The sequence below is a fragment of the Chiloscyllium plagiosum genome, unplaced genomic scaffold, assembly GCF_037043375.1.
Source record: "Chiloscyllium plagiosum isolate Xiang-an unplaced genomic scaffold, Cpla_swu_hap1 HiC_scaffold_16, whole genome shotgun sequence".
NCBI classification, from domain to species: Eukaryota; Metazoa; Chordata; class Chondrichthyes; order Orectolobiformes; family Hemiscylliidae; genus Chiloscyllium; species Chiloscyllium plagiosum.
This window is the reverse complement of record NW_028270154.1, coordinates 90,793,010-90,804,111: the sequence shown is the minus strand read 5'-3', so window position 1 is coordinate 90,804,111 and position 11,102 is coordinate 90,793,010. Positions and strand designations below refer to the sequence as shown.

Sequence of the window (11,102 nt, the reverse complement as noted above, 5' to 3'; positions counted from 1 at the left end):
GCATTTTTTTAAAACAAAAAAAAGCACTTTTCATCCACAGTGCAGCATTAACTGCATACCACAATATTCCCCAATCCAGTGTCACCGGAGGGTTAGTTCACAAATCAAATGCATTGCTTCCAAAGTAAATATCACTAACTGTACTTGTTGAAATGCAGCATCACTGTTACATTTTACATATGCCCAGGAAGACTCATTCAAATTACACATTGGCAATATTAAGTGGGATTATTATTTTGGGAAGCGTTGACAGGTCTAACACTGGTAACATTTCAGTGGGTCCCCTTCACTGAAGATATAGTTTCCACATGCAAAGTAACAATTACTGGAGGTTGCTAGGGCTTCCACTGGAGTGATGCCATACCACACACAGAGAAAAGTCCATAAATAACTAGATTAAAATGCAATTACACTGTGACTGAAACAAGATCTTAGGCTTGCAAGAGAAATGGGTGCATTGGGTCAAATGTGATGGCCTAGGGGCTCCTGTTTAAAGACAGTCACAAACGTTAGGTCTGAAATTTTCATCATATATACAGCAGCCAAAGCATGTCTCAACTCCTCACGATAAGTGGGGCCTGAACGAATAAAGTGTGAGGAAGTGCTGGACATGACTAGAGCTCCCAGATTTTAGGACACCAGCTCTATAATGTTCACTGACCAGCACTGCCCAGGCAACGTGTATTGGACCAAGATCTAATCTGGAGATACAAATAGTCAACCAAAATTATATTCTGTGCACACCATGGGCACCTGGTACAGGATGTAATGCACTTTACTGAAAGCTGCTGTCATTAGGCAACATCCCACAAATTACACATTTCAATTCTGGAAGGATGAGGTAGGACAAGACAGTATAACCTTAAATTCAACAAGATGGGCACAACTGATTTACATTTTTCAGAATAGATTTTCTTATAGGATCCTGCTTGGTTTAGATAGGGTAAGATTGGGTTAGATTGGAATCAATTTTGTTGAATTGATCACATGATAGATGGAATATTGGCAAACCAAGCTTCAAATAAAACATTAAGCTGTCAATGGCAACAAGATTTTGAATACATGAGCTTCTGGTCATAGAATATAAAACACTTACAGCCACAATCTATGTGAATCATTATCTTTTAAAGGAATTCAATAACATGCACATCTGCTTGATAAAAAGGAGCTATATACAGAGAGAATTCCTGTGCTTACAGTATGTGGCATCTTATAATTTATTTACATGCAAAAAGCAAACTGCCTAGTTTATTCATTACAAAGTGTCACAAGTGAAACAGGAGTTGGAAAGGTATGATTATTACACAGGTGGCAATCCAGACAGCTTTTCCAATCCTAGAGACCATAGCTGTATGAATAGCAGCTCATGTCTATCTTCCTTATCCTACCAACTCAATGGCCATATACCGTACCATGCTTCCAGCACTTGGTACAATGGCTCAGGCAACCTATTCAATGGGCAATAAAACAGACTCATTGTCTAGCACTCAGTAGCCAAAGACATTTCTTCACTACAACTATTTTGTATACCACTAAGCAAAGTTGATGTACTGAACTATAACATATATATTTATGACAACACAATCATAAACTCCCTCCAGTGTGGAAGCAGGCCATTTGGCCCATCGAGTCTACACTGACTCTTTGAAGACCATCCCATCCAGACTTACCCCTCTACCCAATCCCTGCAATCCCGCATTTCCCATGGCTAATCCACCTAACCGGCACACCTTTGGACTGTGGGAGGAAACCCATGCAGACACGGGGAGAGCATGAGAATTAAGAACTTTGTGGAGTGCCTCCGAGATGGATTCTTAGAACAGCTGGTGCTGGAGCCTACCAGGGAGAAGGCAATTCTGGATCTGGTATTGTAGTAACAGGATAGGTCAGAGTCAGCATGGATTTATGAAGGGGAAATCATGCTTGACTAATCTTCTGGAATTTTTTGAGGATGTAACTCTGAAGATGGACGAGGGAGATCCAGTAGATGTAGTGTACCTGGACTTTCAGAAAGCTTTTGATAAAGTCCCACATAGGAGGTTACTGAGCAAAATTAGGGCGCATGGTATTGGGGGTAAAGTATTAACTTGGATTGAAAATTGGTTGGCTGACAGGAAACAAAGAATAGTGATAAACGGCTCCATTTCGGAATGGCAGGCAGTGACCAGTGGGGTACCGCAGGGATCAGTGCTGGGACTGCAGCTTTTTACAATAAATATTAATGATACAGAAGATGGTATTAGTAATAACATTAGCAAATTTGCTGATGATACTAAGCTGGGTGGCAGGGTGAAATGTGAGGAGGATGTTAGGAGATTACAGGGTGACCTGGACAGGTTAAGTGAGTGGTCAGATGCAGTTTAATGTGGATAAATGTATGGTTATCCACTTTGGTGGCAAGAACAGGAAGGCAGATTACTACCTAAATGGAATCAATTTAGGTAAAGGGGCAGTACAGAGAGATCTGGGTGTTCTTGTACACCAGTCAATGAAGGTAAGTATGCAGGTGCAGCAGGTAGTGAAGAAGGCTAATAGCATGCTGGCCTTCATAACAAGAGGAATTGAGTATAGAAGCAAAGAGGTTCTTCTGCAGCTGTACAGGGCCCTGATGAGACCACGAGGAGAAAGTGAGGGCTGCAGATGCTGGAGATCAGAGCTGAAAATGTGTTGCTGGAAAAGCGCAGCAGGTCAGGCAACATCCAAGGAACAGGAGAATCGACGTTTCGGGCATAAGCCCTTCTTCAGGAATGAGGAAAGTGTGTCCAGCAGGCTAAGATAAAAGGTAAGGAGGAGGGACTTGGGGGAGGGGCTTTGGAAATGCGATAGGTGGAGGGAGGTCAAGGTGAGGGTGATAGGCCGGAGTGGGGTGGGGGCGGAGAGGTCAGGAAGAAGATTGCAGGTTAGGAAGGCGGTGCTGAGTTCGAGGGATTTGACTGAGACAAGGTGGGGGGAGGGGAAATGGGGAAACTGGAGAAATCTGAGTTCATCCCTTGTGGTTGGAGGGTTCCCAGGCACAACCGTCGTGTTGCCATGGTCTGGCGATTCCATATCCGCCACAAATTCACCTGCACCTCCAAACACATCATCTATTGCATCCGCTGCACCCGATGTGGCCTCCTCTATATTGGGGAGACAGGCCGCCTACTTGCGGAACGTTTCGGAGAACACCTCTGGGACACCCGGACCAACCAACCCACCACCCCATAGCCCAACACTTCAACTCCCCCTCCCACTCCACCAAGGACATGCAGGTCCTTGGACTCCTCCATCGCCAGACCATGGCAACACGACGGTTGGAGGAAGAGCGCCTTATCTTCCGCCTAGGAACCGTCCAGCCACAAGGGATGGACTCAGATTTCTCCAGTTTCCTCATTTCCCCTCCCCCCTTGTCTCAGTCAAATACCTCGAACTCAGCACCGCCTTCCTAACCTGCAATCTTCTTCCTGACCTCTCCACCCCCACCCCACTCCGGCCTATCACCCTCACCTTGACCTCCCTCCACCTATCGCATTTCCGACACCCCTCCTCCAAGTCCCTCCTCCCTACCTTTTATCTTAGACTGCTGGACACACTTTCCTCATTCCTGAAGAAGGGCTTATGCCGATTCTCCTGCTCCTTGGATGCTGCCTGACCTGCTGCGCTTTTCCAGCAACACATTTTCAGCCCTGAGACCACACCTGGCGTATTGTGTGCAGTTCTGGTCTCCAAATTTGAGGAAAGACATTCTGGCTATTGAGGGAGTGCAGCGTAGGTTCATGAGGTCAATTCCTGGAATGGCGGGACTACCTTACCCTGGAAGATTGGAGCGACTGGGCTTGTATACCCTTGAGTTTAGAAGACAGAGAGGGGATCTGATTGAGACATAAGATTATTAAAGGATTGGACACTCTGGAGGCAGGAAACATGTTTCTGCTGATGGGTGAGTAACGAACCAGAGGACACAGTTTAAAAATATGGGGTAGACCATTTAGGACAGAGAGGAGGAGAAACTTCTTCACCCAGAGAGTGGTGGCTGTGTGTGGAATGCTCTGCCCCAGAGGGCAGTGGAGGCCCAGTCTCTGGATTCATTGAAGAAAGAGTTGGATAGAGCTCTCAAGGATAGTGGAATCAAGCGTTATGGAGATAAGGCACGAACAGGATACTGATTAAGGATGATCAGCCATGATCATATTGAATGGTGGTGCAGGCTCGAAGGGCTGAATGGCCTACTCCTGTACCTATTGTCTATAAGAATCAAAGTTAATCCAACTGCACTCACTCAATAAGCTGCTCAAGCAACAATTGTTGACAATGTTCGATTTCTGTGTCAAACACAACAAAAGCACTGTACATCGAGCCCTGCCTAACAATGACTGGAAAATTGCCACAGTTATGTAGAATATGCCCATTCTACCTGCGGGAGATGCCACTGGAAGAAACATGAAAATTAAGATAAATCTAAAAATGTCAAAAATTCATTTTGTTTGGGAATAGGAGAGAGATTTAGAAATTAATTTTGAGGCCACTTTTAGATTGTGAAATGCAAAGGAACATTTTTTACAACTTACTAACAGACATTAGATGCGATGCAGCAAGTTGAAAAGACACAAGATGCTAGCTTGGCTTTAATCAATTCCTGATCTACATCTGCTCCAGAAAGTTCTAGGATAATCCCTTCTTCAACCCAAAATGTACCCAAAAACAATAAGGGATTTTGGTTAAAATTATTTAAAATGTGAATAATTACAGGGGAAAGGCTTAAAGTTTGGAACATCAAACCCTTCAGTTAGCTAGGTCAACTAATTCAATGGTGCTGGTAACATTAGGAATAGGCCTTTCCAGCTGTACTTGGTCAAAATATTTCATCTCATTAATGAGTCTTGTGCTGAACCCTTGTGTGTCTGGACCACTTTTCTGTTGTTTTTAATCTCTGAATGGATTAAAAAGGAGGGTAGGCAGAGAGTTTGGTGAGGCGATGGTGGTTTGATCACAGCAATGACTATGACAAATGAAAACATGACAGCTTTTTAAAAAGAAACTCATTAAAACTAACATTCAGTCTAAAAACAAAAATCAGTATTTATTCAACAGAAAGCTATTTCTAAATCAGGGAGGGAGAAGTTAGTCACTCAAAGAATAAAGCTAATTTTAAAAAAAACTGAATAAAGTTATTGCAAAATAAATATTAGTGACCATTTCAAAATGGTTATTCTTCCAGAATCTCAACTCAAGTTTACAACTGGGTAATGCATCTAAATGAATTCTTAGAGTGTTCATAATGCTGTACCCTTGAAATCTTTCCAAGTAGCATAACAGACAGCCTGGCAAAGGAAGCGAGGAGATTAACATGATCTATGAGAGCTAACTTCTCTTGCCGAAGAGGTCGAATGTAATTTATATATATGAACATAAAGGTCTATATTTTATTAACATCGATGTCTCAAATCTTTAAGTAATCCAAGGTTGGTCAAACAGGGTCATCACAGTTCAGCTAAATGTACAGTACTTTAACTGGATGACAGACAGGGAGCTCTTCTGTAAATAATCTCTCCTTTTTCCTCTCTTTCCAAAGCTTCCAATAGCACGTTCGCTTTGCTGGTGTGAAAGAGTCAAACTTAAAAATCATATTACAGCACATTTACACAGCTCCACAATCAGCTGTTGCTTACTCACCCAGCTGAAGGCAAATTAAAATGTGTTTAGTAAAATAAGACAACTGCTCTTCAGAATTCCACTGCTATCCTCCTGAAGTCACCATAACCATCTGAAGTATAATAAGATACAAACTAGATGCCTCATAATGCCAGGCAAGTTGGATCTCCTAATAATGGAGATGAAGATGAACTGCATTGTTGTAATCATTTAAATAGGTGCAATGAGCTGCAAGTACCTGAGGGAATTATTATAAACTCTGGCGATGGAGATAACAGGAATTGATTTACATAGAAGACAGTACTAGAAATATAAACATTTAAGAGATTACAGTTTAAAATCAGTTACTTAAAGTGGCTGCATTTGCTTAAGAAGGAAAATTATCAAAACAGAAACTGCACAAGACCAATTCAGAACGAGGGAGACAATCTCCAGTGCTTCAACATTCATTGAATTATCTGTTGATAGTTATCATAGTCTTACCTAGTTATCATAGGATTACCTAGTCTCAAATGGTGTAATCCCATCACTTGTGTGAAAACGTTGCTTTTGCTCAGGTGACCAGATTTTGCACTGCAGTATGTTATAGTCCTCCCAACTGACCAAGTGCACTCTGTCTTGCAAGTAAAGTCCTGAGGTCTTATTACAAACAAATAGTATCTTTTAAACACAATGGACCTGTCGCATACATTAGAGTGGTACAACATTACAATCTACCAGATATATTCTGGAAACAAAAAAGGTATAATTTTCAAAATGACAAGTACATTTAAACAAAATAAAACCTTCGAAAATAGCTCAGGCAAGCCAACACAAAGGAATGCTTTCATTATATAAAAAAAACCCACCCATATGGTATTCACAGATGTACAATCATTAAGCAAAAGAAATTAGATGGGACAAAGGACACAGAATCAGAGTGTCCCTGATACAATCAGTTTCTGGTTAAGGTTTTCTTCTTTGGCAAATTGGAGTTGACCTCACCCAGGTTCCACAGTATTTAGTAGTTAAAATGTGTGCAATAACAGACGTTCCAACTAAACAGAAAGCTCACATCCCAGGTTACTGTTTAAGTTGGACGAATAAGGGCAAGCAAAAGTTAGGAGACCGGCCTACACACGGGAAATGCTTTCTTGCTGATTTAAGTGGGAAGGGGCCTCCTATTGTCTCATATTCTCAAGCAGCACCTTGGACTATAATATTGTTACTTCACAGTATCTTCCTGAAGATTTGTCCATTGTTCATTTCCGGTTAAGTCCTCAACTGGAGCACTCCCCACTAGTGTTAATGACAGGTAGAAGTTAAAGGTAAGCTACTGTTTGTAATTCCAATGGGATCAAACTGCATCAGCAGTTTATTACAAAACGCTCCCTGAGCAAACTCAAGTTTTTCTTAGAGAAAGATTTCATATGGTAATTAAAACAAGAGCATTGTTGCATTGCAGAATGTTGGTTTCCGTCTTAAAGGAAGCACTTCCCGGCTCAAAAGGAAATCTCCAGCCAGCTTCATGATAACGGGAAGACGACAAGGTTGTTGCTGGAGTAGCAAGTTGCCCTCGGTCTCTGACAAGCTACAATATAACTCGGACTTGATTTACTGAAACAGGAACAGGCAGTGCTGGAACAGCTCAGCAGGCCTGGCAGGTACTGTGAAAAGAAATCAAGATTAACGTTTCAGGTTGAGTGACCCTTCCTCAGAAACTAGGAAACTAACTTCTGAGGAAGGGTCACTCAGCCCGCAACCTCAACTTTTGATTTCTCTCCACAGATGTTGCCTGTTGAGCTTCTCCAGCAATTTTGTTTTTTGTTTCTTATTTACAATAACCGCAGTTCGTTTGGTTTTTCTAGATTTACAGAACCCAGTTCCTCTCAACGATGTCACTGGGAAGAGTTGAAAATGAGCGGTCTAACTTCTCCCCATTCTCCTTGGAGAGAAAAGTAAATCTGACACATCAACACAGTCAAGCCATTCTCCAGATCACTGCTAGTTGCCTAGAGTAACAGACCAGGATTTACAGACAAGTTGAGATTCTCCCTCTAAGCCATAGTTGATGCATCGCTTAGAGATTTGGAGATTTGGCAGGGAGAAAGTAATTTTAACAACACATCGAATCTGAAACAAAAGGCAAAAAAGTGAGTACGGGTGCAACCTTGCGTATTGTTGAGCCGATCTTCGGCTTTTGAAAATCTGAGATAACCTGTTCCACCTTTAAGTAGCAAAGCCGTTCACACCCGTTTCTCAGAGTAAACTGGAGAAAGGTGGGAGGGAGAGAATGTTGATGGGCTGGTAGATAGTCTGTGCATTACTACCTCATCATACGGTAAGTTAGGCAGCATTGAAGTTCGCAGCAGGTGGTTATACATTTGCTGGGAATGGGAAGCCAGGAGTTGTCGGTGTTGCACAGAACCAGGAACCATAGCAGGTGAAATAGGATGGCCAGGAGTTAATACTGGCACAATAACCGGGTCAGACTTTCGTGTCTTTGCAGAACTTTTATTCAAGTCAACCAGCTGAAAACGTGCTCCAAATTTCTCAGCCATGTGATGGAGTTCTGGATGGTAGCCTCCAAGTAGATAGGGGCTCGTTGGTGTTCCCTTCTTATTGTCTGCTTGACTCAATGAGGAGGGGGCCTGATGACGGGACAGATTGGATTCGTGGTCCCCTTTAGGTTTTTCTTCTGGTTGAGCTTTGTCTACACGAGAGGCGACTAATTCATCATCAGAAGGCTCTTCACCTTCTTTTCTGGATTCCTCTGGACAACGTGCAAGCTGGCTTTGTTTGGCCGATACCATGTTGCTATTTGATGAAAATGGCCTATTGGGGCCATTTGGGAGCTCCTCCTTACAGTTCTTTATCCCATCCTTGATCAAGGTTCTTCCAAGTGGAGTCGGAGGCCCGTTGTGTGCTTGAGACCTTTGGCTGTTGGCTGCTGTAGCTATTGTTTCAGAAACAGCAGGGGGTGAGGAAGATAACTGGGAGAGATTTGTACTTGCTGCCTCAGCACTCAATTTAGTTTTCCTGTCTTGAGGGGTCTCAGAATTGGTCGAAGTGCATTCTGGCCTCTGGACTTTAGGATATTTTGGGAGGCTTAAATCTGTAGGGAAATCCTCTGACACAACTCGAGAACTGAGGCTCAGTGGTGACTGACTCAGTGACTCAACACCAGAGCTATGATCTGAATGAACAAATTCTCTTCTCTGCTCACTCATCCTTGTGCAATAAGAATCCAGTCTCCGTTTCTTAGCCAGTCGTTCACTGTTGTTACGGTTTTCCCTGTTCTCACAATGATTTTGTAAGGATCGAGGGAGCAGATAATGAGGGACACTCTTGCGTGATAAACAGACGGGTGCATGCATTAGATCTGTGGCTCTCTTTCCTGAAGAATTCTTATTGGACTTGCTGAGATTTAATGGAGAGGACTGTTCACTATATTGCATTGAAGTCTCCATCTGTAGTGGTGATTGTTTATTGGATAAATTTTGAGGTAACATTTCAGATAGTTGTCCTTTACGATCATTCACATAGTTACTATCCACGCATTTGCTGAAATTCAACCCCTCCTCGGCCAGGCGACTTTGTGAATCTCCACTGTCATTATTCACATGTAGCCCCTCAAATGTTCTTGGTCTTGGGTTTGCTTTACGTTCTTCCCTGGAATCTGCAACATGTTTGGTAGAATGGGAGTTACTTAACAGGGATACAGGAGACCTGCTCCCTTTCACTACTCGAATTCCATTCATTTGTCCAATGCAAGTTTTCTTTGGTTGTGAAACACATTTAGAGTCTTCCCGATTAAGCCAAGTAATGTTCTGCGTTTCACTTTCTCCCAAGGTTTTGATGTACATTTTGCTATCTGGTTTGATGCTTTTTGATTGGTCCACCTTGAGTGTCCTGGGAAAAGCTGGCCTGGATTCACCTTTCGATGTGGTCAAGCCCAACCTGCTTTTAAGAACATCGAGAGGCGACACACCTTCAGGTAATTGGAAGTTCAGTATTCCAGAGTGAAGGTGTTGGAACATTCCAGATGGAAAGATGGACTTAGTTCCTTCGGTGGCAATGTGCCGACTTTCTTTAACACTGGAGCCACTGGACAAGTCCTGAGGTTGCAACTGGATGTTTCCCACACTTGGGCACTCGCTATTTTTCTGTCTTTTCAATTGTTGTTCATGTGTTCGGTGCACTTCAGACTCAGACTTCTCACCTTTTTCTAAATCCGAGAGGGGGAAGACCTTGTTTCTGGAATACTCCCCTGTAATGGATGCCCCGTCATCTTGGTTTTTACGTTCTGGAGTTGGTATCTGCTTGTCTTGACTGTTACCCAGAGTACCTGAGTGCTGAGCAGGGACAGTCCTTTGGCTTTTGGCCTGGCACCTTCCAGCACTTGCTAGATTACCCTGAAAAGGGAAAAGAAAATGGTTAATTTTTGCCTCACTTCTACCCCAGACAGTAATCCACAGGCAACTCTTTTGGCCTCCATCATCTGATTGCCCAGAGTGTTATTAGCCTGTCCCACTCTGGGCTCATTACAATGCAATCCAATCCTGTTCAAGTTCATTTTCACAACTGCGTGCTTTCCAGCTTACAGATAATATTAACCAGATAACAGCTGAAAGTGTGTTGCTGGAAAAGCGCAGCAGGTCAGGCAGCATCCAGGGAACAGGAGAATCGACGTTTCGGGCATAAGCCCTGAAGAAGGGCTTATGCCCGAAACGTCGATTCTCCTGTTCCCTGGATGCTGCCTGACCTGCTGCGCTTTTCCAGCAACACATTTTCAGCTCTGATCTCCAGCATCTGCAGACCTCACTTTCTCCTTAACCAGATAACAGTCCAATGGAGACAGGGAGGGTATTTTTAGACCCACCGTCACTATTGACCACATGACAGTTACCAACACAGCAATGTGTGAATTAAACTTGGGACCAATATTCCATATAAGGTGCCGGATGCACAATGGCTTCAGGAGAAAAACAGACCATGCGCTACAAACAGCCCCTTTAAAGATGTGCGACAATTTTAAAGAAACTGCACAGCAAAAGGGAACTTTGTTGGAGGCATTCCTGTTTGAGAGAGCTCAGTACTGCACAGCACATGGTGCACCAACCTACTCAATCAACACAATCACCTGCCAGCACAGGAGGACAGGGACTAGAATTCTGTAACACTTAGAAAAACAGGACCTGAAATGTTGACTCCAATTTCTCTCCACAGAAGCTGCCAGACCTGCTGAGGTTATTTCCACCAATGTCTCTCGTTTGATTTTCAGCATCTGCAGTTCTTTCTGTTTTTGCTTTAAAGTTACAAATTCGGTTATCCAAATTTAAAAATACCCAACACACACCTATTTCTTATATTATAGAGATGTACAGCACGGAAACAGACCCTTCGGTCCAACTCACCCATGCCAACCAGATATCCTAACCTAATCTAGTCCCATTTGCCAGCACTTGGCCCATAAAACCTTCCTATTCATA

The 11,102-nt window shown here is 43.0% G+C and overlaps 1 protein-coding gene across 2 annotated transcripts in view; it reads right to left on the bottom strand.

Moving 5' to 3' along the window:
• Nucleotides 1-3,605: 3,605 nt before the first annotated feature.
• Nucleotides 3,606-11,102, bottom strand: part of LOC122556824 (uncharacterized) — a 99,232-nt gene continuing 91,735 nt past the window's right edge. For both annotated transcript variants that reach the window (XM_043704035.2, XM_087995527.1), the window contains exon 11: nucleotides 3,606-10,025. In XM_043704035.2, the coding sequence (XP_043559970.2) occupies nucleotides 7,857-10,025 (2,169 nt within the window). In that variant the 3' untranslated portion in view covers nucleotides 3,606-7,856. The remainder of the gene's footprint in view (nucleotides 10,026-11,102) is intronic.